This window comes from Suillus plorans, assembly GCF_016647745.1.
Source record: "Suillus plorans strain S12 chromosome Unknown HD556scaffold_64, whole genome shotgun sequence".
Lineage (NCBI taxonomy): Eukaryota > Fungi > Basidiomycota > Agaricomycetes > Boletales > Suillaceae > Suillus > Suillus plorans.
Genome location: NW_024537448.1, coordinates 177,506 through 203,206, shown reverse-complemented (window position 1 = coordinate 203,206; position 25,701 = coordinate 177,506). Strand labels below are relative to the sequence as shown.

General features: G+C 46.6%; 7 protein-coding genes across 7 annotated transcripts; 4 read left to right on the top strand and 3 right to left on the bottom strand.

Moving 5' to 3' along the window:
* Positions 1-3,587: 3,587 nt before the first annotated feature.
* On the top strand, positions 3,588-4,029 carry HD556DRAFT_1447527 (uncharacterized protein; the record flags this gene model as incomplete). The annotated part of the gene is made up of 3 exons (XM_041307287.1): positions 3,588-3,641; positions 3,696-3,767; positions 3,814-4,029. The coding sequence occupies 3 exons, from the start codon at positions 3,588-3,590 to the stop codon at positions 4,027-4,029; spliced, it is 342 nt and encodes a 113-aa protein (XP_041156033.1).
* Positions 4,030-4,769: 740 nt separating this feature from the next.
* Positions 4,770-5,464, bottom strand: HD556DRAFT_1447526 (uncharacterized protein; the record flags this gene model as incomplete). The annotated part of the gene is made up of 2 exons (XM_041307286.1): positions 4,770-5,402; positions 5,453-5,464. The coding sequence occupies 2 exons, from the start codon at positions 5,462-5,464 to the stop codon at positions 4,770-4,772; spliced, it is 645 nt and encodes a 214-aa protein (XP_041156032.1).
* A 325-nt stretch (positions 5,465-5,789) lies between these two features.
* On the bottom strand, positions 5,790-9,626 carry HD556DRAFT_1529798 (uncharacterized protein; the record flags this gene model as incomplete). The annotated part of the gene is made up of 7 exons (XM_041309429.1): positions 5,790-6,171; positions 6,226-6,462; positions 6,512-7,859; positions 7,911-8,178; positions 8,229-8,666; positions 8,711-8,941; positions 9,288-9,626. The coding sequence occupies 7 exons, from the start codon at positions 9,624-9,626 to the stop codon at positions 5,790-5,792; spliced, it is 3,243 nt and encodes a 1,080-aa protein (XP_041156031.1).
* A 467-nt stretch (positions 9,627-10,093) lies between these two features.
* On the bottom strand, positions 10,094-11,441 carry HD556DRAFT_1311784 (glycoside hydrolase superfamily; the record flags this gene model as incomplete). Its single annotated transcript, XM_041300575.1, has 7 exons — positions 10,094-10,306; positions 10,356-10,401; positions 10,451-10,686; positions 10,716-10,868; positions 11,040-11,058; positions 11,082-11,175; positions 11,225-11,441. The coding sequence occupies 7 exons, from the start codon at positions 11,439-11,441 to the stop codon at positions 10,094-10,096; spliced, it is 978 nt and encodes a 325-aa protein (XP_041156030.1).
* An 8,308-nt stretch (positions 11,442-19,749) lies between these two features.
* On the top strand, positions 19,750-21,247 carry HD556DRAFT_1447520 (uncharacterized protein; the record flags this gene model as incomplete). Its single annotated transcript, XM_041307285.1, has 4 exons — positions 19,750-20,143; positions 20,199-20,590; positions 20,642-20,838; positions 20,905-21,247. 4 exons carry the CDS (start codon positions 19,750-19,752, stop codon positions 21,245-21,247), a joined length of 1,326 nt encoding a protein of 441 aa, XP_041156029.1.
* A 925-nt stretch (positions 21,248-22,172) lies between these two features.
* Positions 22,173-23,249, top strand: HD556DRAFT_1244623 (histidine kinase-like ATPase; the record flags this gene model as incomplete). The annotated part of the gene is made up of 6 exons (XM_041298464.1): positions 22,173-22,236; positions 22,286-22,443; positions 22,498-22,570; positions 22,617-22,661; positions 22,717-22,825; positions 22,952-23,249. Coding segments are annotated over 6 exons (747 nt in total), but the record flags the coding sequence as incomplete, so codon positions are not given.
* Positions 23,250-24,419: 1,170 nt separating this feature from the next.
* On the top strand, positions 24,420-25,189 carry HD556DRAFT_1244657 (uncharacterized protein; the record flags this gene model as incomplete). Its single annotated transcript, XM_041298466.1, has 4 exons — positions 24,420-24,614; positions 24,665-24,796; positions 24,845-25,036; positions 25,091-25,189. Coding segments are annotated over 4 exons (618 nt in total), but the record flags the coding sequence as incomplete, so codon positions are not given.
* Positions 25,190-25,701: the final 512 nt, after the last annotated feature.

Here is a 25,701-nt window from a genome sequence, read left to right as displayed (position 1 = left end):
GACAATTATTACAGAAAGCCATTTCCCCATTGCCCTATGCGGCGATTGTGCATTTCACGATGTGTTCAACGTGGCCACAGATCACCACCCTTACAAACACTGGCTGGTCAAGATTAAAAGACTGAGTTCAAGATACAGGCATCGAAACATCAGTCGAACCTTTGGCTAACGTGGACGAGACTACTTCGCTTTCCTTACGAGTTGATAAGCTGGCTGCGATGGTAGAATCTCGCTTCGTGGGACAAGATCTCCAGCTTAGTGCACTTGTGAAACAGGTTGAACAGCTCGTGCATAGCATAGCTGCGTTGACGGGAAAAGCAGAGCTTCCTTCTGAATCCGTTACTGTTTGATTGGCTCATAATTTGACAGACTGTTGTAGTTGATTCTCGCTGTCTCCGTAACCTTGTACTAGTATATATCGATCAGTACAGAATTGCTATGTCCTTTGTGCGAGCGTGCCACTGTACCCACTCAACTAGCATATGCGTGACCCTCATCATACCGATAGCAAGATGAAGCTCAGACACAAAAACCAAATACAAATTCGTCTAATAAATGATTCATCTATTCTGGCATGTAAGTAGCCAGCTATGTATGACCCCGTTCCAATACAAGTTATAATCAGCATCAGTGAGGTGTTCACTGTTGAACATCAGAGTTTAGCGTCACCGTCCTTGTGCTCAGTCATCAGCAAAAGTGGCGCAGCCTGGTAAGCCCTTCCCAGGCTTGGCAAGATACCCCCAGTCTGACGAACTTTGCCAAGACTGAACACGGCTTGCAGACAACCTCTCCATCGTGCCAGATGGGCACCAGGATGGTCAAAAGCCATCAGGATCGTGTATTTTAACAAGTCTTGAGACACCTTGCAATGTTGATCCAGCCTTACCAGTTCCAAGCAGGCTGTTCATAGCTTACATGACTCATACCAGACAGATAGCACACTGCAATGCAATAAATGGAATCCAGTAAATTTCATGATCGTACAATACAAAGCAATGCAAGTAGCAAAACTACACAGGTGTCTATGCGAGTCCAACGCCATCCGAAAGTAGGATCAAGGGTGTGACAATAGTATATGAGAGACATCAAGTGCGAGACATTGTAAGCGCAAATGGAGTCGTGAGTGCAAGAGTAATATATAGCATGGGCACGAATCGAGTGTAATGCAGCGAGTGACAGCATTGAAATCTGTGTGACTAAAACCAATAATCAGAATAGGCAAACAGACCAGGATTTAAAATACCTAGGCAGCCTTTTTACCCCAACGAGGCATGGGAGCGTCCGCATCTGGGATATCAGCACCACCTGCTTCGTTAGTAGATTCTTCAACCTGGATATCACCAGCAGAGAGACATGCAAAACCGTGAGTGTTGGATGACTTACATGATGACTTTGGTATGATAGGCTGCAGGGTATCGCTGTTGCGGTTCGTCAAAATATACTTGAGCATTGGGTGTTCGAGGGATGCGAAGTCATCAGATCGTTGTGACCTCATGGCGCTGCTAATCTGGTTGTTTGTAGTCATTAGTTTGGTGCAAATACATATGCACATATATGCAAAAACTTACCGCAGTTTTAAGTCCACCTATGACATCTCATCAAGAGTTGCATGAAAACCAGGCATCCCATAACGAAATACAAGTGACATGTTGGCCAATGGATTCTATGCCAGGACCGCTTTGCGCCCAGCCGCCGATAACACGTCACTCAACCTTGAGTCGCGTGATAGGGGTGAGCCTATGAATATGAAACTTACCTGATCTTCTTCTACCTGCCGGCGGTGGTAAGATTATCGAGGATGTGTGTCTATCAAAGCACATTTTTTGGAGCTGGAGGGACAGCAATGTGTTAGATATCGGAGATAACATTATGGTAAAGGGATAAAAGAGAACACGATGAAACCTTGACATAAGCTGGACTTTGAAATACCTTCTGACGGAGTTCGAATGCACAACGCGTGAATGTAGTTCGTGCATCAGCAAATTCATGAGTTCGCGATATTGTAGCCATGATGATTATAGTAATATATAATTCTGCTTCTACCAAATATATCTATTTATACGCCAATAAATTTGACTTGCTAGTACATATGTATGGATGAATGCAAATCTATGCTACACTGAGGAATTGGTGACAACATTAGGACATTGGGACATCCCCACCGGTAAGGGACCATGGAGGAATTGTGTCGAAGTTGTTAAACATGTTCACCTACTGTAATTTAATTCTTCAATGACAAACCTATTTATGACTTTATCATGGAAAGTAGCACTAGCAGTGGACATCAGATATATATTTACATTGGAGTCTGCAACAACGCTATGACATTGTACAATTACAGCGTAAAAGTGAATGGTGGGCAATTGTGCCTGGTCTGCCAAGCATCTGCATTTTTCCGTCATGCGTGTTTTCATTACCTGACAATGGATATGTATGTAATACGTGTAATATTGCTACAGTACTGGAATGCAATATATAATTTTCCAATGCAAAATGACTTTCGCACTGGTCAACAAATTTAGACCAGTTCTCGATGAAGGTGTGGCAGCTGGCCTACACAATATCGGGGGGATTTTCTCTTCAACCCAAGCAAGGTCTTAGAGATATTTCAGAAGTTCACCATGATACAGATTGGTTGCAAGTGCAAAAACGGAAAACAGAATTGAATACCCTCCTCCTAGTTCTACCGAAATTATGCTAGATCGATCAGAATCGTGCCCATAAGTGTATACAGGATGTAAAAGTCCTACAGTGTTCCGTCGTCCTCCAGAGATATCATGATAGCGTATAGCCCTTGTTGTTCTGCCGTTTGAATCACTGTGTCAAGTTTCTGTAGCCACAGGCGCCCAGGACACGTCACATCCGCATCCTTTCACTGAAGACAAGTATCCCCGAGATGGACGATTAAGGAGTTGCAATGTGGAGAAGTGAAAGGCAATTCGGTGCTATTGCGGCTGGCTTGCACCATCGAAAAAGACGCCAGTGAGTAAAAGTCAGAACGAGTATGATCATACTCACCTGCACATGCTGCAGCCTTTCAACAAGTATCTCCGAGACGGACGATTAAGGAGTTGCAATGTGGAGAAGTGAAAGGCAATTCGGTGCCATCACGGCTGGCTTGCACCATCGAAAAAAGACGCCAGTGAGTAAAAGTCACAGAACGAGTATGATAATACTCACCTATACACGCTGCAGCCTTTTTCTGATATTCGTAGTGCTCTGTATTAGTTACCATGTATTCTCGGAGTGAATGCAAAGAACTGACCTTCTTGATGCGAGCTGACATAGTATCATGTTCCAAGCGCTGGTGACTATGCGACAGTGAATGTAACATCAGGAATTCACCAAGCAAGGGTTTGGCCGGTGCTAACTGTGGACAATTCATGGAGCGCACGACCCTCACAAAGGTGAACCGCTAGTACAAGAGACTTACCCAAATTGATTGTTCATCTGGAAAATGCCGGGGATATTTTAAATATATCGCTATCCAAATCGGGATGTTTCTCCTGGACACGATCATTCCATAACGCAGGTATGTATTCATTCGCTTTCGATTCAATTTTCTATCTACAAACTCTAGTACTAGTATGAACAACGATAATGACAACAATGCTAATGGAGTCAGAAACCAAAATCATGAGGTGCGTCGATGATGTTCTGACACTGGCTACTCAACGATAATTGATAACCAACAGATTCCTCGACACTTTCTCCAACATGCACCGAGGCCTCGGGAGGTCAGATTCATGTTGACGGACAGGCAGTTGGTAAGTGATATACTTATGTTAAAGCTGACACGCTGACATCATTAAGGAATTGATGTATGTCGTTTGGGCTGCCGCGCGAGGCCGCGTGCGCCAGCAAGTGTATCATCCGGAATTGCCGATCCCTCCCTATCCGTTACCTCCAGTCTGGCCAGATGACGTATGGGCGATGGTGATCCTATGGGTTGCAAGGGAGCGCCGGATGTTCGAAATGGAGATGACTGAGCTCGAGTATATCCTGGGCCTCAGGGTTCGTGCGTGTTAAGTACTTATACTAGGTAAGGAGTTTTCAGACCGGGCGAAGAGAGCATCAAAGAGTCTAGGAGACCGAAAGTATGATTCAGCGGCTGCAGAGATTGGTGATACGAGATGTACTTACTCTGGATTTCCCATGCAAACTGTACAAAATTATTATTCCAGCGGACATTAATAGTCTCGAGTTGGTTTTGCCTGAAGGAGGTCAGCCAACGCATGCTCTTCAAGGCCGAAATTGCCTTGAGGTTGACGTATTATTGAGATAATCAGTGGCCCAGAGAGAGTGCATGGTACGCAGAAACGAGTGTCTGAGTAGTTAAGGTTAAGGTATCCAGTTGCAATGTTGAGGGCTCATCAAAGCCCTCGAGAGGCCGAACTGGGAGTCTGAGGTGAGACGCTCATCCTGGGGCAGATCACTTAGGGCCAGTTTTTTCACCTTTTTCTGGCTTGTGCAGTTTGTCTGAGATAAAACTTCCAGATCCAATTGAAGATGAGTTATGCTGCATGGCGCCACCCGTGCTGCCAGTGCGAGTGTAAGGCTGCAAGCGGTGTGATGAACATTCTGAAGATGTCAAACACCACTTGGGATTTATGGGGTCGTATGGTATGGGTTCAAAGCTGGCTGATGATGTGATCATAATGCTTCAAGGAGAGGGACTTTGGAAAGCTGGGACTCACCGTCTGGCAGGTGAGTTGCATTTTAGACAATGGAGTAAAGCGAAATATAAGAAAATCCAGAGTATGACATTGTCACGCTGGTGACTCTCCAACGCATGTGTTCAAGTTCAAGGTGTCACAGTGCGGCCATCTGATAGAACTTGATGCCAATAAAGACATGGACGTCGTCCTGTTCGTTTTCTCCAAAAGGTCACTGTACCCGGACCGACTACTAGTCGCGAAACTATGCCACGAGTGTCTCTTGTCAGAAGTATCCAATGTGTAGGAGGAGTCGCGGTTGAAGTTGAGACCAGGTGGTACTGACAGAAAGCTCTCATCATGTGGCGTTGAAACCTGGCTTCCAGGAGAACTAAGCATTAATCTTGGGGATGACATGGTGCTCTGTGCATCCAAGTCAGGTTGAACAAGCAGTCCTTGATTGACAGGGTTCCAATCTTCTGCCTCCGGAACCGCATGCTGAGAGGGCTCAGTCCCGCAGTCCACCTCCTGCCAAGTGTTTGATCCAGCTAGCTTTTGGCTCACGTTTATACTCCGTCGGTGCATGTCTTCCATCCGCTGACGCCATTTGACGACTGGGAAACGCTGAACAGCTGACCGAGCACGAAGCATGGCTCTTTTTTCCTCTGTAGATTTTAATGCCAGCTTGATCGTCTTCGAAAGCTGAGACAACATATGGTCCGTCGAAGTGGATTCTACAGGGAACCACTACCAGGAATCTTGTCAGATAGTGCCCCAAGAAGACGGTCAGCACTCACCCATCCAGGCATTGTTACGACTGGGATGAGTCGAGCTATCTTTGTCTGAGTAGACAATCGGCAGGATGCCAGATAGACGTAAGTCTGCTCTCGATTGAGAGGTCAAGTGTTCTGGCTAAGGCGAGTGTCGCTGACTCCCTTAGAATAGTGGTTCTTAGGCAGCAAGGTTGGAGACCTTGCTGAAGGACAATGTTCCAGGTAAAACCCAGTAGATTAAAGTAAAGAATACAACCGTAGGTAGGTAAGTTTATATACCAATGTTCAAGTGGAGCTTGTAAATGCGTTTATCAAGATAGAAGCAAAAAGAGGCGGACAGCCCGCTTGGTCAAGATAAGAGTCAAGATAAGAGATAGGCATGATAAGAGATAAGCGTGGTACGGACGGCCCGTTTGGAAGTGAAAGGAAAATGAGTATAGGGGTTTTTAGATGTTACTGTAACAGGCATCAACCCAAGACCGCCGAGTCGACTACCAACACCAAGAGCACCTTTCCTCCCGAATTCGACAGCGACCAATCCAAACGGTTCATCACGGGAAGGAATCAGAGAAAACCCAGCACCACTAAACAAATAAGGCGGTAACACGGTAAACTCCAGTTTCGAGTAAACACCATCAGGGTACATCTCCATCAACCAAACAAGTTTCTCCACAGCGAACCGACCATAAAGATCAATGACAGGTCCGACGCAAATCAACTGTATCGAAGGGCATTTCTCAAGGCTGTGGGAGGGGTCTCATCAGAGCCAGTCCCACAAGATCTAAAAACAGACTCACAGCGATGGCATAACATCCGCAATCAAGTCAACACCTTTCTGCCTCGACCACCGACCAACGAACACAAACAGATCAGAGTTGGGATCCTGCTTGATATTCGCCCATTCCTGAGCCTGCCGCTTCATCTCCGGACGCTGCACCTCAACAACCTGATCGATCTGCACTTCACAAATAGCCACCGGGTTCTCATCCAAAGCCGCGATATCTGTAGGGTCAGGATTAGGCAGAATCGACATACTTGAGGGTCCACAGAGCAGGATACCGTACCCAACTGCGCTTCCCATACTTGTCCGACACTCCAGCGACACTGATGCTGTTTTGATAAACGCTGATAAACGATGCAGCAGCGTGAAGCAGGTTAAACGTGTTTCCGAACTGGACGTATTTCGTACAGTGCTCTTTGCTGATGTTGAACGCGGAGCAGACTTCTTTCATCTCTTCTTTTGTTCGAAGCGGCCATAGACCCTGGAACTCGGCATTGTGCAGCGAGAGACAGATGGGTACTACTTTAAGTAGGAGGTAAATTGGAGCAAGCGCGCCGTGATAGTCGTTGATGTGGTATATGTCGATGACAGGGAATTGGCGGATGGTGGTCGCGATGGCCTGGTTCCATGTGGAGTAGAAGATGGCGGAACTAAGATCGTCCATGCGGGCTGGGTATGGGTCTGATGTGGTCTGTGCATGGAAAAAAAACAGGGCTGTCGAGGATGACATAGGTGATATTGTCCACACGTGCATCTCCACTTCGATATGATAGGGCTCATTGAAGACAATAGCCTCGATGGGCTCCGCAAGTTCGCCAGCGGGATAATCCAGGTCCTTCACTTTTGGAATGACCCAGATCAAGTCAACATCCATCATAGCTTTTCCCATGAGCGATGACATCACACCGAGACCTCCGATCTTGACCTTGAGTTTCCAGTCAATGATCTCATATTCCAGCGTCGCAATGAGGACTCTGCGCCGTTTGTTCTTGTCCTCTGGCCATCCTACGATCTCCGCATTCGGCTTGTGCCCAAAGATCTTTTCCACGATGGGCGTCACGCTCTCCTTGAAGTCTGCGGCCGACTTATTGAGCAATCCAATGATAGGGAAACACTTGCTTGCGCCCGAATTTGTCTGCACGCCGTACAGGTTGTGGTGAATGCCGTAGAAAGAGTACATGAAAATGACGACTGCGAGAACTCTGGTAATGAGGGAGAGAGAGCAGAGAAGCCCGTACAAGGTAGCGCTGACAGATGCATGGCCATGAGGCTCAAGAGTCCACTCCAACGTGGCATCATCAACGATGAGTGCCCATGCGAGTGCAGGATATGGGGGTGCTAACAAGTTTAAGTAGTTGAGCGCAATACTATTTGGTGGTATCCGATCCATAACGCCGCCCCCGTCGACGTCACCGTAGTAGTAATCATCATACCCAAACATGTTGAGTTGCAGGTACGTTGGCCACGCAGCCATGATTTTGAGCTCCCAAGTGCCATCGCTGACTAGGTTCATCGCATTGGAGATACCCTGGTCATAACCCCAATTGTTCAAAGGACCTCGAGCGAGGAGCTGGGGAACGCGACACTGCTGATTGTAGTTCAAATCTGCATGCACAACGACGCTGGAGGTAGTTGCAACACCACTCCAATCTACTGCAATGTCAACACCAGAAAAAAGCAGCAGCAACTACGAGCACTCACATTGTACTATGAGATGTTGTCCCGTCCAGAAAGTATCAGAATTGCTGAGGACATCAGCGGGTATGGTCATGACATTCTCCCAACTCGTCCAGTTAGACCAACTCGGTGTGAAGTCGCCTAAGTACCTGAACATATCCGCTCCATAGGTACGGTGCGTGAATGTGTACTGGCCGTCAGTGTAGTTGAAATCTGTGTTATCATAATCAGACTTGGGGAACACCATGACATTGTTCCCTTTGCCCTTGCACAGCACGAGATGGTCTATGCTCTACGGACCATGAGCAAAACACAACAGAGTACAGAAAAAAACAGACATACTCCAGTAGATAGTGTCCCATCAAACGATGTTGGATTGTTAACAATAATCTCCAAAATCCCATCCAGAACATCAGTCAATGTACCAGACCACGACCACTGCGAGTATGGAGTTCTGGCAACGGACGACATGGTGGAATTCGTGACAGCATTGTATATCACCAAAGTCAGGTTGAGCATAGGCTGCCCACCGATGCCAGAAGACGACATGTTGAACGACAAACTCTGTGTGACGCTATCACACGACAGATTTACATTGAACTCCAGCATGAGCTCCACAATCGTAGTGTTTGGCTCTCCCCGCATGACTTTGATGCGCGTCCCACCCACATAGGGTGACGATATCCACAGCGGATCGCTGCAATCATACGAAACCGCTTGTGAGCTGTTCTGATTTGAGTACAATAGCCAGACCTGATCGGTGAAGGTGAGGAATCTTGACTGTGGGTGAAAACACTAAAAGAAAGGGGGCTCTACAGCAAGACCTGGATACGAGAATACAACTCGACCCAAAGGACAGCTACTGAGAGAAGTTCCTCGCGAATAAGGTGGAGGGAAACTATGTCAACTAGACGGGCGCTGGTAGACGCGGGAAAGTAACGCGCGCGAAGGCGCGCGTAGGCGATGCGAAGGCGCGCGAGATGCGCGCGTGAGCGAGAGATGCGGAGGGTACACGCGTAAGCGGGCGCACGCTTGAACGATGAAGGAGAGGAGTCCTTAAGAGAGTAGCAAGGGCACAGGTGTCAACAGTGGAGGAGTATAATCAGATTTCTAGTATTGGAGGGAGAACTCTACACTTTGCAGTATATCAAGATAAGGGGAAAGTAAGTACCAGAACCGAAGGAATCCTCCCTCTATTTAAGAAGGGAGATTACGCTATGCGGCGCGCTTCCGAGCGCGCTCCCGAACCGAGTAACCATATCAACTTCTAAATATATTCTAAGTTTAAATAGACTCTCTGTATGTAAGCGCGGAGGTCGGACCGAAGGTTCGTTAATTCAATGAGAGAGATAAAAATAACGCACCAGTGAATCAGCAAGGACAAAGGACAGAGGGACGGACGGTAGGAGCGCGAAGGCCTATGGAGCGCGCACGCGAAGGGCGCGCGTGCATGTGCGATGTGCGAGTGAGGCGCGTACGTAGGGCGCGCGCGCGAGAGCGCGAATGACTGGTCCTTAGGATGTGAGCTGATACAGATAGGGAATTAAATGGGTAAGAAGGCCGCATATCCGGCATCGAGAGGCGCGAGTCTCTACATCGGTGTGCCCCCCTGTCAAGTTTTGTACGTTCGGCATACCTGCGCGTGATATGGGACCAGAGCCCCAATTCGGTTGCAGTGCCGTTTGAACCTGGGAACTCAACAAAGTAGGTCCAGTCCAAGCTGTACGAGTTTAAAGCCATCTTGGAGGGCGTTGTAAGTGGTTCGGAGGTACAAGAAATGTTTTAGGAGGCGACGCATGTCCGTCGTCGGATCAAAATGATCGAGCGAGTTCCAATCGTCATCACATCCCATTAAGGCGGACTCAAGCGGCATGTTAGGGAATTGGACGGATCCAACTTTTGTAGCACCCGTGGTGCTGCCAAGCCTTGTTGCTCATCATAGCTTGACGGCTGAAAGTAGCAGTGTGAGAAAAGTAATCACTTCAAGGAGTTGGTGACTTACCTGAAGAGATAGTTTGAGGCTGTGGAGTTGTACAAGTAGAAATTCTGCTCCTCGCCATAGTATATCTGTAAAAGGTAAGTACTGCGGCAGCGGGCATTCGAGTATAGCTCCTACGAATGGAACCCCTGGCATAAGCAGGTACATGATATAAGATGCCAATGCGGATCTCAACGTGCCATTCGCCAAACTGGGCCAACGGAAAACATCAAAATTGCTTGTTCCTGAATAAATGCTTTGGATCGGCGAGGCCGGTGTCTGGATTCAAGAAGTCGTTGGTCACGAGCATCTGATTCCAAGCGGTGATAAAGTTGGTGTTGAGATCAGACGTGAGGACCAATTTGTCGTCCACTCCAAGGAAACGGATGAGGGAGCGGTATATTGAGTAATGGAACACGTAGCCGTCGAGGCCATTCGACAACTGTGGGTGCAAGAAATACTGGTTTTCGGATTCTGTCAAGTTGGCTGACTGGAAAAATCCAGGGGGGCAATATAGTCAGGGTGTGGCCACATCCACTGTGAAAGCGATCAATTGGTATCAGTGGCGAGTGAAATAGTGACTGACAGGTATAGGGACCCAAAGGTGTCACCGCCAGTGACTTCACTGGTGATATAAAAGTTCTTCTTTCCAAGATTAGTGGCGCAAGCACAAGTTGCAGATGCCCAAGCGGTTAGGCCATTGATGGTGAGCTGTGTGGACTTGTCGACACGAATGGCATCAATATCAAGGGCTGTGGTGGTCATGCAGGAGAAGGTAGTGAGTTTGTCCATAATGGAAGGCTTCCATTTGCGGAGACGGTCCTGTACAGATGCAAATTTGGAAAGCTGACGCTGCCAGGCGGGTGAAGACCAAAAGCGTCCATGTCACCATATTGGTCAAAGTCAGACTCGTAACAACCGTCATGTCCCATTACAGGCTGGATTGTTCCATCATCTTGCCAAAAGACGGGAAGTTGGCAAGAAGTATTATGCTCATTAATGACCTAGGAGAAAAAGTTAGTTGAGGGGAGTTCAGGCACAAGGTGAACGGAAATAACTACTTACAGAAAAATCATTGCAGGATATTCAGTGAGACTGAATGGAGCGCTGGCATTGACATAACTGGTGTGAGTGAGTGAGCAAGTAATTGTAGTTGGTGGATAGGGTGAACAAACCCTTCGGACATGGTTCCGACTGTGAAATCCAACATGATATACATGCCGTGTGCATGCAGGATGTCGACAAAGTTTACCCAATCATCAATAGTACCCCAATGAGGATCCAAAATGGAGAAGTCAAGAGGAGAATAACCTAAAGGAAGTGAGTGTGAGTTGTAAATGAGATTGAGATAAGGACATACTATCGGCTTGCCATATCATGTTCAAGAATATTGTACCTGAGAGATATATGGCCTTGACGCCCATGCCTTGGATGTAGTCCAATTTCAAGATTAGACCTTTGAGGTCACCGCCAAAATGAAGTTGGGTTTCTCTCCAATCCCATTTGTATGGGGAGTTGAAGAACTGATTATTTGAAGGGTCACCATTGGCAAACTTGTCCATAAGGACAGTGTACATTGGGATTGAATGCCAGTTCTGTGGAGAAGGAGTGCAGGTGGTGTTTGATCTTGTGGTTGAATAATCTATAGGAGACTGGGCAGATTGGTTTACATTGAGATTGTAGGATGTCAGGTCTGGTCGATAAGGGGAAGCGCATATGAATGAAAAAAAGCATAGTGATGAAGCAAGGGCGGTTATGAACCGCATCTTGGACCACTTTGAGAAAGGAATGGTAGAAAAAATGATTGACAGGGATGGTGTTTTCTAGTTGTGGATTCCAGGGAGAGACAGTAATCGTAGAAAAGAAGAGGGAAACTGCATTATACATTGGAAACCTGCCGAAGAACAGCGAGAGACACTAAAGCCAATAAGGCAGAGATTAGCGAGACAAAACAATCAATACTAAAATCAGGGTACAGTTAACAGAAGAACCGACCGGTCTTGGTCCAAGGTTTCTCCATGAGTTGTATGTAGTATCGCTCGTGAGCCTTGCACAATTGACAAATCTTCTTGTCAAGTGAACACTCCGAGAAAAACGTCTGTATAGATGAATGGAAACCAGTGAGGAAGAAGGGCCAGATGATCATCATGTGGGCGCTTACCTTGGTCAAGTTGACGTTCTCTGGGTTCTCCGTCCAAATTGCTCCAGTCCTAAGGCTTTCCTTCACAGGTTCATTAGGAAAAAACGGTGCAAGGGATCGAAAAACGCAGTAACTTCATGTGCATGACTTGAAGAGAGCGCTGAGATGGCATGATTGGCTAGTACCGATACGCCACTGTGATTGGTTGTCACCTGGCCAGTCAGCTACATCAAATACCAAGCTTTTGAATGAAAGACAGCCTATTCAAAAGCTTTACCTCCAGGAAACTCTAGTAAGACCAATCACGAGAAAATACAACGAGTGCTTTGTATGGATCCTTCAAGTTAGTTACTAGTAGTAAAGCTTTTGACATCACTACAAGATGTTACACAATCTGTTACTACTGTAATAGGCGTCTATCTGGCAGAAATTACCTTGAATCGGATAACAACTTGCACATAGTGACATTTGATTGACTTGACTCACTCATTTCTGAGTTATGATCATGCATTGATTGACCAGATGTCACATTTGAAGTTTGCTGAAGCTCATATTACAGCACACATACATTACGTTGAACGGAGGGAATCTAAAAAGATAAGTCATCGTCATCGTCATTGTCATCGTCCACATCCTCTTCACCGTCGTTCGAGTCTCCATCTTCCATTTCGTCGTCACTAATCTCTTCATCACTCTCCTCTTCTGTATCGCTTCATCCTGTGTAATGCTCTTTGTCACTGCTATTTCCGTAGTCCCTCTCTGCTTCGTTGCTTACGATGGTAGCACCTCGTGACTCGAACCCGAGACAATCTTTGACCATGTTCTGCAGCACGGCCGGATGACCAACACCAAGGTGAGTATACCGCATAAACATATCCCGATCCACAAATCTGTCCTGAAGATTAAGAATCAATGGATCATAGGAGTAGATATATTTGCTCACGTGCTGACACAGAAAACTTCCCAATCATCTAACTCCCCTTCAGGATGCGCCAACGATCGTCCATGGTGAAGAGAGCTGACACCACGACCTGAAGCAAAGGCAGGAATCAAATGCGCACCTCGAATCACCTGCCCTGGATCAAGAAAACCGAATGCATCTGGATCCAACTCATCCACAAAGGCAACCTTGGGAAGACGTGCGTGTCTCATGCCGGATTTATGGTTTCATACAGGGGCCAGCCATCTGACCCACAGAACCTCGAGGTGCTGCTTCACAGGTTTGCCCCCGTCATTGAGCCAGGTTTCCATATGAAAGATACCTAAAACACGAGCATACCAATATGGGTGCATCAGTGTTGTCTCGCCTGAAAGCACCATGACGTCGGGATATGTCCCAGGGTTGATGGTGTCATACTCATGCCTCATGTCATACGGGTGTAATGTACTTGCATGGTGTGGACAGAGTAGATAGTGTCGTTAGGAATGATTACTGAGTTATGCTCTTCATCTGTGAAGGTATGGTCGCAAAAGCTGATGTCTAACTTGCGCAGCCTGTAAAGGACATGGTCCTTTAGTTTCGGTATGAATCTCTGGAAACCTTCATAAGTATGTGTTTAAAATATCACAACTCCACTTCTACCTTGAGAGCTGGGTCATCATCATGCTCTCAGAGGAGCATGAATAGAGCGACTGGATTGTTCCGACAGCATGCAATATGATGATGCTTGCCGGGGGAGGAGGGATCAACTGGTGATTGACTGATGGACGGGGATATGCCTGACGCCTCTGCCACCCGGCAAAGTACACGGCGCCTGTGTTCGTGTTTACTTAGCTGTGCTGGAGTGTCTAGTTTGTTGGTCAGTGGATAGAACACCTTAAGGGCTCGGTGTGCAAGCTCCCCCTGTACAAAGGTTTCAGGTGTATAATAGAAGAAATATCGTTGATACGCACAATCTGAGTAGTAAACGAATCAGTGGTCCCAAAAAACCTAATACTCCCCACATAGTCTCCCATGGCGTGAAACTTATAAGTATTCAAATTGAACTTCTTTACCCTGGGCCCTGCAGATTCCGGGGAGACATCGTGACTTTCAGAACACTGAGCAATCCTTCTTTGACGAGCCACTTTCTCTTTTGGTAACTCCCGAGTATCAAAGGCAACGCAAGTATCGGCGAAAATTTCGCAACTTCTGGGAGAGTTTGTTGAACGTTTCTTGCAGAAAAGCCAAGGTAGATTCCGAGTGAAGTCTAAGTTTAGCAAGAGCATGCCACTCTGCAAACCAATATAGCAGAGACTGCACGGTTGCGTCGTGGTCGGGAGGGAAAAGTCCTTCAAAAACTGGGATAGCGCACTGTAGGGAATGTCAACAAGCCTACGTAAAAATTTGATGCAAATTGACCTGTAAGATGTCTTCAAAATCATGGGCTGCCAATTTCTTCATCTCAGAAGTATTGTTTGCAAATTTGCGAATCGCACCGCCACCGTATGTCGGGACTTGGCGAAATCTAACATAGGATCGAGAAGTATGAAACTTGTTAGCGTGTGATGATAATCTATATTGAACTCCGCATACCTTTCATCGAGGGTCGCGACAAGTCGAATACCCTCAGGGAGGGCATAAAGAAGCCTTATTAGGTGTGTAAAGAGCGCCTTCCAGGTACCCAATTCGCACTCATGCATCAGGTCGACGACGAGCATGCGAAATGGGTCAAGGCCTAGTACTCTCAGCTTTGCAACAAATTGATTCTGCTCAGAATAGTTTTAGCAGATCATATTCGACAGGTTGCACTTACCAGGATAGGTACCCACGACCCTTCTCCAAGGGTGTCTTCGACCTTTGCACCGTCGACTGTATTTCCTAATGCATAGATGAACTCATGAGCCTTGACGACCTTAGCCATTACATAGACTCGAAGGTTGGTTATGCGGGATTTCATGTCCTTCGCGAGTCCAAGGTAACTAAATAAGCCATTCAGCATGAGGCAGCGAGGGCATGGGCACGAGCCCATGTCCTTGATAGTTGCGATTAAAGCCCTGGAAATGTATGAGCTATCACACATTTTTAACGAATACAACAGAAAATGCACTTCTCTGGATAGTCCGCTGAATAGGTGAATATCCGAGGATATACTCTTCGTATTACTCCATCGGCACATTTCGTAAAAATTCCGTGTCGATACGCATGAAGAAATTCTGTATCCAGTAAAATTTCCCAGCACGCATGGAACAGTTCCCTGCGGCAGTGTGTGCGAAGGGAGGCCATGCCGGTTTTTGATACTCTAGGTAGGCTACATATAATATCTTTAATGTTATCGGGAAGCTGGTCACTCAGATAATCCATATTAGCGGTGGTTATTAAACATTCGATTGGGTGGGCTCACCGAAGGCAAGAAACCTACAAGGTGGCACGATCCCGATGTCGGTGACGAGCGCAGGTATTTCATGAGATTTCCAAAGTAGGCATACACCAGCCAAGCCTTTGCAGTTCCGAAGTTCGCCAAGTGAGTGGCGTCGGAAAACAATATCAAACCTGCTATCACACATTCCAATGAACATCCGGGATCCTTTGGCAATTTTTGAAGATCATCCTGAGCTTCCAGCCAAGCATCAGAAGTGTAGAGTTCGTCGTACATCCGTTCTTGATGACCATCTAGAGGATCCTTCCACAGGCACTTGAAGGGCAAAAGATGGAATGCCCTTGCCTGAGCATCCGCAAATGCTGCGTGTATAACCTCAACGAGAGGGCGATAATGGAACCTGGGAATGGTGTAAGGCCTAGGGGCATCTTCCTTTGACTTTGTTGGCATGTTGATGGTGATGCTGGTCTCGATCCAGTCATCTGGAAAGGTGATTTTCTTCCCTCTTTCATCCTTGTCCAGTTCTCATAAACTCTGCTTCACCGAGAAGCCCTCAAGGTGTTCATGGTCGAAATCTTCCGCGAGCATCACATCTTTAACAAGCTCTGCGACTTTAGTTTCCGATAATCGAGTGGTACCAGAGTTCATCCACGACATGAGGCGATATATCATCATATTGGGAAAGGGGTATGGCAGAGCAAAGATCCTTGGTGAAGAGTCAGTGTCTTTAGCAGCGGTCGGACATGTTCTCCCCAGCAATGAGGACGGAACAAATCTGTCCGGCTCGAAAGAAGGACGGCGGGGGTACAGTCGGCTGAGGCCAAACATGTTGAAAGGGGTTTGAAGCATGTCTCTGAGTGTTAGGAGGACGCGTCGGATTTGAGATTGGGCTGGTAGGGCAACCAAATTTTGAGTTGACGGACTCTGACCTGACTTGGAGTAATTGATGTCTTCCTCTGAGTGCTCGATGTTATCGAAAGACCTTGGTATTCGTCTTATATGGCCTGCCGGTTCATCTGAACAAGTCGATCAGAAAAAGAAGGTAAATAGATGCTACTAAAAGAGAGACGAACTAAAGTCAAATCCGTCCTCCATCTCAACATCAACATCATTTTGTGGAATTTCTTGATCGTGGGGGTGTTGGGAGTCGGCAAGATTGGAGGTATCGATAATGTGAGCGCCAGACGCTTGCCTTTGCCTCTGTGCCAACGGTCTACGGGTAGCAATTGGTCTAGGACGGCCCATTATCTAAGGTTGAAGGTTGCATGAGTGACTAATGAGAACAACGGTAGCAAGGACTCACGTGTGAAGGATTCGCCGGCAGGTCGCCGCGGCAGTGAGATAAACGTGCAAGCAATGATACTGCCGCATCTTTGGCGCATTCCTGTCTCTTCTGACTTGCGAGAACACTATACTTCTTGTATGAATGACAAGATGTACGGTGTCTGTTCAGTCCACGGGTGTCTGTTGCCCTCTCCCAAGAGCAACCCGGTGCACCACACGACACCATCAACAGAAACAAACCTGAGAGAAGGACGACGATCCAACTTGGAAGAGCCTGAGATCCTCCGAGGCGCATTTGTGCGCTTATTGGAGGTGCTAATAAGATGCAACTCTAGTTGACTTGGACTCAGAGGCGGTCGCAGTGACAGCGGCTGAGTCAAGATTCTGTCTTTGAGATTTCGTGGGCCAGGTCACCAGCAGCTTCAGACAGTTACACAAGCCAGTCACGGTTGGACACCAGCAAATGATTGATCAAGTGGCAATTAAGGTAGGTTCCAAAGTCAATTTTTTGATTTGAATATTAATAAGTATTGCATGACGGACCATGGCAGCCAACTGTGACTCACAAGATCTTGACTTAAGAATTGCCGCCTGCATGGCAGAAACCTTGCTTAACCTAAATATTTAGTTGGTATTCTGACTCGAGAGAAAAGCTGGAGTCCTGGATGCCCGGAGGGCTGTAGCAAATTTTCAAGTGGCTACACCACTCGAGTATTCATGGTAGTATAATACACGGCTGGTCACGAGCCTAGGCTTTACTGTGACTTTTACATCCTATTTTGGGTTTTGTATCTTTTGTTTCGTCACTTGACCTTTCCGAACTTTGGCTCATTTTGGCGTGTTTTATCTTCTTTTTCCTCCCATTGACACTTATAGTAAGTCCAACACATGGCATTGATAACCGGGTGTTACCGAAGTAGAATCGCTTAAGTGTTCAGACTAACGCAGACCATGAGCAATGAGTACTATTATCTCTTGTTCGCCATCGAAGAGTGATTGGTCGTCCCTCAGCAAGCCTCAGTTTGTCGACTTAATATTGGGTTGTTCACAGCACATTCACTCATGTTTTATACTCCAGGCAACTTCAACCTTCCTCGACTTCCATATTGGTTACATCTAGCAGCTCTCCCATTTTGTGGAACCCAAATACTACTACTCATATTACTGGTGCACCTGCCCCACAAGCTGAAGTGGGTAGCTCAGTAGCAACCATGCAAAAAAGTCTTGTTTTTCACGGTCGTCATCATAAGCGCTCCGCCCAGTGTGCCTTATTTCAAGGTGGTGACCATGATGAGGATTGTGACTTGCCAACGAAGAGATTCAAAATTTTGAAAACATCCGTGAGTATCTCATCATGATAATGCGGATCCTAATTTGAGAGGTAAATTCATGTTCAAAGTGGAACTGCACTCAGCCCAATTCTGATGGCGCAAACTATGTCAACGAGCGGATGCTCGAGCTCCCGCAGGTCACTCGCCGGGCCATTTCCGCAAGAATGTGATACCAATGTATTCGCTCTCACGAACTAGATTTGATGAAGTCCATTCTTGAAGATGAAACGATGCTGTCCCAACAAGATATCCATAGCCTTGATCTGCAAATCGGCTCCCTTAGACACATGCTCCATGCTGGAGGAGTGACGGTGATAGGGCATAAAGGATGTAAACTCGATTCTAACGACCACGGCCAGGCTTGGTGTGAAAGCGATGATGATGATGATAGTTCGATTTTTGGATCTGATGGCAGTCGCTCAGCCTGCGAGTCAGGCTGTGCGTCAGATGAATAATCTGACGAGCAGCTGTGCTATGATAATATTAGTGTGTATTGTCCCTATGATCTTTTTCATATTGTAGTCAGTCACGATATCCACCATTACATGTGTCTATGTAGTTTTGCACACAGTGTAACAATCATATTTATTTGTTGAGTTACATAAATTGCTGGACCAGAAATGAAAGGCACACAAAGCCCACTTTACAACCGGAATTTGTCTTCACTTGTGCATTCTCTGTCGTCTGTCACTTGCAAGGGTGGATCAAAAGCTAGCACAAGGAAAAATCATGCATTCATAGGTTCCGAGTCACATCTGGTACTCCGATTCATTACATAGTACTAGTAATAAGAGTGGCCGCGCTGCGGCGTTGTAGTGTCACTCAGGATCCAAGCGGCGCCACAGATAAACGCCCACAACCTCGATTTGATTTGCCTCAGCGGCAACACCGTGGCTATTAGTAGTACCGCCGCACTCTGGGGCATGAAGTAACATTTCAGATTAGACTCTGAGTCAAGAGACTCATCGCCAGTCACATCTGTCATGTTCCAATAATTCTAGAACCCGGTTCTATTACTTACAACAACTTCTACTTGGAAGCAAGTCTTAGGTGTGGTGGGGCATGAACATTAAATATAGGAGTTGTGAAATTTAAAATATACTCCAGCTCGATCGTACGCCGCAATTCTTATCATTAGTAAAGTCATGAAAGCAACTGAATGCTGATCAAAATGTTTCCCCATGTGTTTAGCCACGGTGTCCTCGACCTACTACTGACTAGTAAGTTATATACATCTAGACCACCACCCTCAGATCTTATTAACAGATTCAGCCGCCCAGCTGTATAAAGGTCGACCCAGGGTGTACATTTCTCAGTCCGCTTCGGGGCAATCAGAGGACTTTTGCCCAAATCGAACGATCTTTCGACTCTTTCGACTTTTTTCTGCTTTTTATGAACCTTTGAACTTCATGAATTTCTTCCGACACACGTTATGGTTTTCTGCACTGTCCAACTTTGGACTCATCTTCTTCACGCACTGGACCATGTGCCATCATGATCACAATGAAGGCCTTGCATACTGACTCCAGCTTTAAACGATATTGCAATGATGAAGTTGGTCAGTTATCATTGGGGTTCTCCAAGTCCATTGAGTCTGTGAGTCAAACCCACTACATGTGCATCGTGACGTCCAAGTCTTTATTGGTATAAAGTTCTATCAGATGGCCGCACTGTGACGCCTTGAACTTGAACACATGCATTGGAGAGTCACCAGCGCAACAATGTCATACTCTGGATTTTCTTATATTTCGCTTTACTCCATTGTCTAAAATGCAACTCACCTGCCAGACGGTGAGTCCCAACTTTCCAAAGTCCCTCTCCTTGAAGCATTATGACTACTCCCGAGCCGTCCGACTCAGCTAGCTTTGAACCCATACCCTACGACCCCGTAAATCCCAAGCGGTGTTTGACGTCTTCAGAACGTTCATCGCACCGCTTACAGCCTTACACTCGCACTAGCAGCACAAGTGGCGCCGTGCAGAATAACTCACCTTCAATTGGATCTGGAAGTTTCGTCTCAGACAACTGTGGAGGCCAGAAAGAGGCGAAAAAATTGGCCCTAAGGGATCTGCCCCAGGGTGAACGTCCGACCGTCAAATGGGCACAGAAGTGCCTGGTGATGGATCTGTTAATGACAGTTGTTTGGCCGCAAAACAAAACGGACGAATGCAGGGATGCCTACCTTAATGAAGTTCTGAATCAAGCCAATTCGATGTATGGGACTAGTATGTGCCATACTGCTATTGTACTGTATCACCAGCTACTAATGCAACACACCAGAAGTAGCATTGACAAAGGAACTTGGCATCTTGCTGACCAACCCTGTCTCGCAGTTTCGCAATAATCTTGTGGAGATTGCAGAGAAGTTGGTACGAGAGTTCGGAATCAAACCCGAGGACACCACGTTGAGCGATGAGGCCCGCATCACCTACATGCAGAATCGTAGACTCATGCTCCTCGATTCATCCGAGGCCAACCGATGGCAATATTTTTTACATGGTGAGAGAGTCGTTGGACAGAATGTCAGCCTGCTCGTGTTTTCGACTCCAATCGTGGAGAAGATACATATCAACCATCTATATGGCAGTCCTTACACGCCACTGCGCGAGAAGGTGTTCCTGAAGGAGATCACTACGACGACACTTAATATGTTCTCACATGTTGCAGCCGGGGTGAGTCATAGACTTATATACTCTCGTGTACATGATGTTCACTAATTTCAGGTGGAGTACGGAATCGACAAGATAGTAGAAGATGCTATCCCGAGCTCTACTAATAAGAAGAAGACTTGGCAATTCCATGGTGAAATATACGCCTCGCGCCAGGCCTACTACATGGAAGCCATAACACGTGCATTGTCACTCCCGATCCACAAGGAGGCTTTACCGGCGCGGTTTTTAAATCTTCATCACAGAGGACTGTGAGTTGTTTCTGCTGCCTTGACTCGGACCCGGAATGTGACAAAACCATGCTTGTGATTTTGTAGCCATACCTTGAGAACCAAATTGGGTTTAGTGGGTCCAGAAGATCCAATCTACATGCCTCAGACAATGCAGGAGTTAACTAGACCACTTAACTCAGGCCCTAGTACCAGTCAGCTGTTCCTGCAATCATCATCTGCAGTGCTGCCAGTGCCCGCCCAGGAGGAGCCGTATTCATACACAAGTGACCTCACAGCAGGCGGGTCTTCCATGGATGTACACGCTCATACAAGTACCATCTACTATGGCCCTGCCTCGGATTCCCAGTTCGGCCTCTACTACTGCGCGCCACCCGATGAAGATGAAGGTCCCCAAGATCCGTTGAACCAAGGATATTCATTTTACTGAGTGTTGCGCATGTAGATTGAAAGAGGTGAGCAGCACTTGAACGTCCAGTTCCACTTTACTACATGAGCTAATTTCCAATACAGTCCGCATCAGAAATTCCTTGTAGTCTTATGGTGTTACAGTTTAGATAGACCGCCTTTCACTCCGGCTTACTTTTCTTTTCGCTGTCAGTATACCTAGTACTCGGTCACCAGGCCCGTGCCAGTCACGGTGGTAGTTGCAATACATCTTATGCTCATCACTGTTCTCATTACAAACACCGTTCTTGAAAAAACTTGAACTTCATTTGTAAACTACAACACCGTCACGTGACGAACGATGATCCTTCATCATGATTGCTGCGGCACCATCAGTGATTTGGCTTGCATTCCCACCCATCGTACTCGTGAACTCATCCAACTTGATCTGGAAGTGGAATATAGAATATAGGAATGGCACGTCAAGCTTAAGGCTCGTCAGTGCCGCGTCACATGCGCATCATGCCGTGTCACGACCGCGGCAGGTGCGGCAGGACCGTGTCAAAATAGCTATGCCCGACAACTTGGGGTTGTGACAAATTACAATGCTGCTTCTCATTTTTGCTGGGTACAACTTGAAAGGTCGGCAGCCCGACTTCCATTTACGTGGTTGCTACAAGTTCTGAAGGAAACATTGTTGGGCGTCTAAGTCCTGCTGCATGTCAATGCCGCTGTGGATTCCGGAATCCTTTAATCAAACATTATTCTTGACATGCCAGCAGAGACCTGCCTGCTTTCGCAGCAAATACCACAGCATCTTTCCTATCTGTATACCCTTTCAACGACAGGACACCAGCAAAGCAACCTAGGCCGCCGGTGTAACATATGGTGAGCAAGGTTGGTTCCAAATGGTTCCAAATTAGGTGCTCGCACTAAGAGGTGTACAGACGACTAGAACACCGAAGAGAGTAGAAGTAAACCAGCGTGCACTGGTCGATAAAGTGCTCGCTCGATATCCTGAAGAGTTTACAGGTTCGTCAAGCCACTATTCTGGGTAGTGCGGTTGACTAAATGTGCTCAGTGTTCCGAGAACTATTACAGAATGCAGACGATGCTAGAGCCAAGAAGGTCCTAATAGAGTTTCAGACGAAGGACTACGCTACACATTCTGCAGGAGCAAACGGCAAGACAAATGGAATCAATGGCACAACCGATTTCCCGGACTTGGTCACAATGAAGGTGAGCTCGGGGCGGTGCTGCCCTCGGAATTACTAATGCTTAGCATCCCAACAGTTGTACAAATGGGTTGTTCGCAACAATGGTGATTATTTTGAAGATAAGGACTGGGGACGACTGACGAAGATTGGTATGATGGTTCAATTCTCAAATGATCCACCCTGACTTTTACCCAGCAGATGGCAACCCGGACGAACAGAAGATCGGGGCATTTGGAGTTGGTTCGTAGAGTTATGTATCGCCGTCAATTGGCCTTCTCATGAAGTTATTCTCTAGGGTTCTACAGCATCTTCGGTATCACTGATAGCCCCCAGGTCTTCTCTGGAGGTAAGCGCCAAGCTCTTTCCTTGACTAGATCCACCATGCCAATTGGAACACCTGATAGGTAAAAGCCTGTCGATATTCTTTCAAGGCGATCAGGTATGCTCGGAAGCTCCATAAGCTCGGTAAAAGCTCGCAATACTCACATATCTCTCCAGCTATATATGTTGGACAATACTTGTCCCCAGAGCGAGTGGACTTCCATCGAGATGCAGCTGAAGGAAGATATGCAAGTTCCCGTCCCGAAGCCATTCGATTTGGCCCGGTTCTTGGCAACTACTATGACATTCATGTCATGTGTGGAAAATACCCATGTTTTTTTCAATGACAAAATCTTCATGAAGATCGCCAAGTCCAGACAAGTACCCAGCTCCATTCGTGTTCCCAAAGATATGATACCGAGGAGCAAGGAGGACACGATGCATATCAAGGGACTTTCAGTAGTTAGTGGGTTGCATGTTGTATTCTCGGCACGTGAAGCATACTGATTTGCCCTGACAGCCCAAGAAATTTCTGTTGAACTCGCGGAATAGACACGCGCTGCCGGAACGAAGATGATATCTACACATCGCCCTGGCAATGAAAATCTATCAAAGGATCCTGTGAAACGCAAAGGTTTTTGGGATGGCTCAAAGCGCAAAGTCCCAAAAGTCGTCAAAGTCACTAAAGCTGTATCTCAAGCGTCGACTTATGATACTACATGTCCCGGATCTTCATCGTAGGCTCTACATATGAAACGTACTGATGAGTCGCAGGGCCAAAGTACAGCGCAAAGGTCTTTGCGCCCTCGCATGTCAACATTACGAGACGCATAAAGCCAAATTAGGTACGTACGGAAGCTGCCAACGGCTTCCATGTCCATTTATAGTCATAACATACTACTTAACATACTTTTGCGCTTTAAGGAGCCAGGACACCATTTTCTACCGACCGTGAACATTGGACGTTTTCAAGCACTCGCGGAAGCAGTCAATCCGTATATAAACGAAGCTACTGGCCAATCTCTATCCTCTCATCTTCTTTCCTATTCCTTGTCGCTCCCCTTCTTGGTGTCACTGTTGCATGGTGAGGCCAGTATGTCGCATGGTAATGGTGATGCGACTGTCGTCGACCCGGAAAGACAGCAGAGCGAGAATGGCCTTGAGCAGCCTCCAGAAGCCCAATTAGCATTCCTGGAGGCCCGGCAGAGACGCAAAATCGCCGAGCTGGAAGGAAAGATAGAGACTCTTGAGTCAGGGCGTGCGTCCAAAGAAAGGTATGTCTGTCAATGTATGTGTCGGGTTGGTTACGCTCAATAATCTGCCAGGCAAACGAATTACTATCTAGCTCAAGGAAGAGGCATCAGGCGCATCATCGCTTTATTCGACAACATTGAGGACCTCGTCACTGAGAATGACAGAAGATATGATGAGGACGCAGCCACTTTTGAGTAAGTTTTTTTTCGCCTGTAGTTTGTCACCAGTGTCCTCACATTTTATTTATTTATGTAGTCAAGACCGTCTGCAGACGGCGTATGATATACTGACGAGAACTTTTGCCATGGATCGTGGTGTGGTCCTCCGAAATAGAGCACGACGAGTATATACGCATGATTAAAATGGTATGTGCTGTTCCGATACTACTAATGGTCGACTTCATCACGACAATTATTTGTGTAGCTTAGGCAGGGAGCTGATGGAGCTCGAGGAGACAACACATCAAAACTCAAGGCTCTTGTTGCCGACTGGGTCAATCGTGAACTCAAACCGAATCCCCTGGTGGACCCCGACGATAAACATACTCACGGGTTTATCAACGACGTGTGTGGCAAGTTACTCTGCCCGGCCGAGCTGGACTGGAATAACCCAGCATATGTAGCACATTTGAAAATCCCGAGCAACATTAACTTTTTACCAGCACGAAGGCAGGGATTCGAGATCGCTCTCAAGGTTATATTGTGACAGAGCTATCTTTTCCGGCCTTTTTGTATGAAAAGTATACTGCCAATTTGGACGATTTAGAGGCAGGCCTTTTCAAAGGGCGAATTTTGGTGCAGGTTCGTGGCACTGAGTCGCCCGGCCATGATCTCACTGTTTGTTGCCAGGGTTTTAAGGCTGTCTTCACGTCACCCTCCTCAGCAAAGGACGTCGATGGCGACGGCGATGGCGCAGACATCATCGAGAACAATAGACACGCCAGGAGGGCTGGCTGGGGACTCAAGGCAAAAAAACATGTTGCGCAGATAATTAAGATGGAGAAAGTCACTCCTCGCTCGATTGCGTATATCGCCTGTCAAGTAAGTTGTCATGGTCATCATAATAGTGTTTGTTTTCTTATCTTATATTGACAGGTACGATTTGCACTTTCTTCCATCACGTTATGGCGGACCGTTGACGGTGACTTCGACTATATACAATTCTGGCGGTCCATCGTGGACTTCTTCAAATGACCCCCTGGTCAAGAAGCGCAGCATCGGGTCAACAAACTCCTTGAGTAGTGGACTAGGTGCATACATTATACTGATACTGCCAACAAGCCTCGACTGATATTATCAATTTATCTAGAAAGGTTTTTGGTAGGAGTTGCCGTGAGGACCTTACTGATGCTGCGAGGTCCGGCATGTCTGTCAATGCTCTTGCAAGACAGAGGGCGGAACTCGACGATGCTACTTTGGATTCAAACTAAGTGTCTATTATCATTTAAATACTATGTCGTGCTTTGATAATCCATGAATACCTTGATTCATACTATTGTGCCTCTGGCATTCTTGTTAAACATTATGAATGAATTTCACAATGATTCAGATATAATTCCGCCTGTGTGACTTTGATTGACTGAAAGGATGGATTTGCAAGATGAAAAGAATCAAAAGAATGTCGAATTCAAAGTTCTATTCATGATATTTGACACGGCAGGGGTGTTTTATTTCTGATCAGATTCTCCTTAGTGATCCCTAGTGCT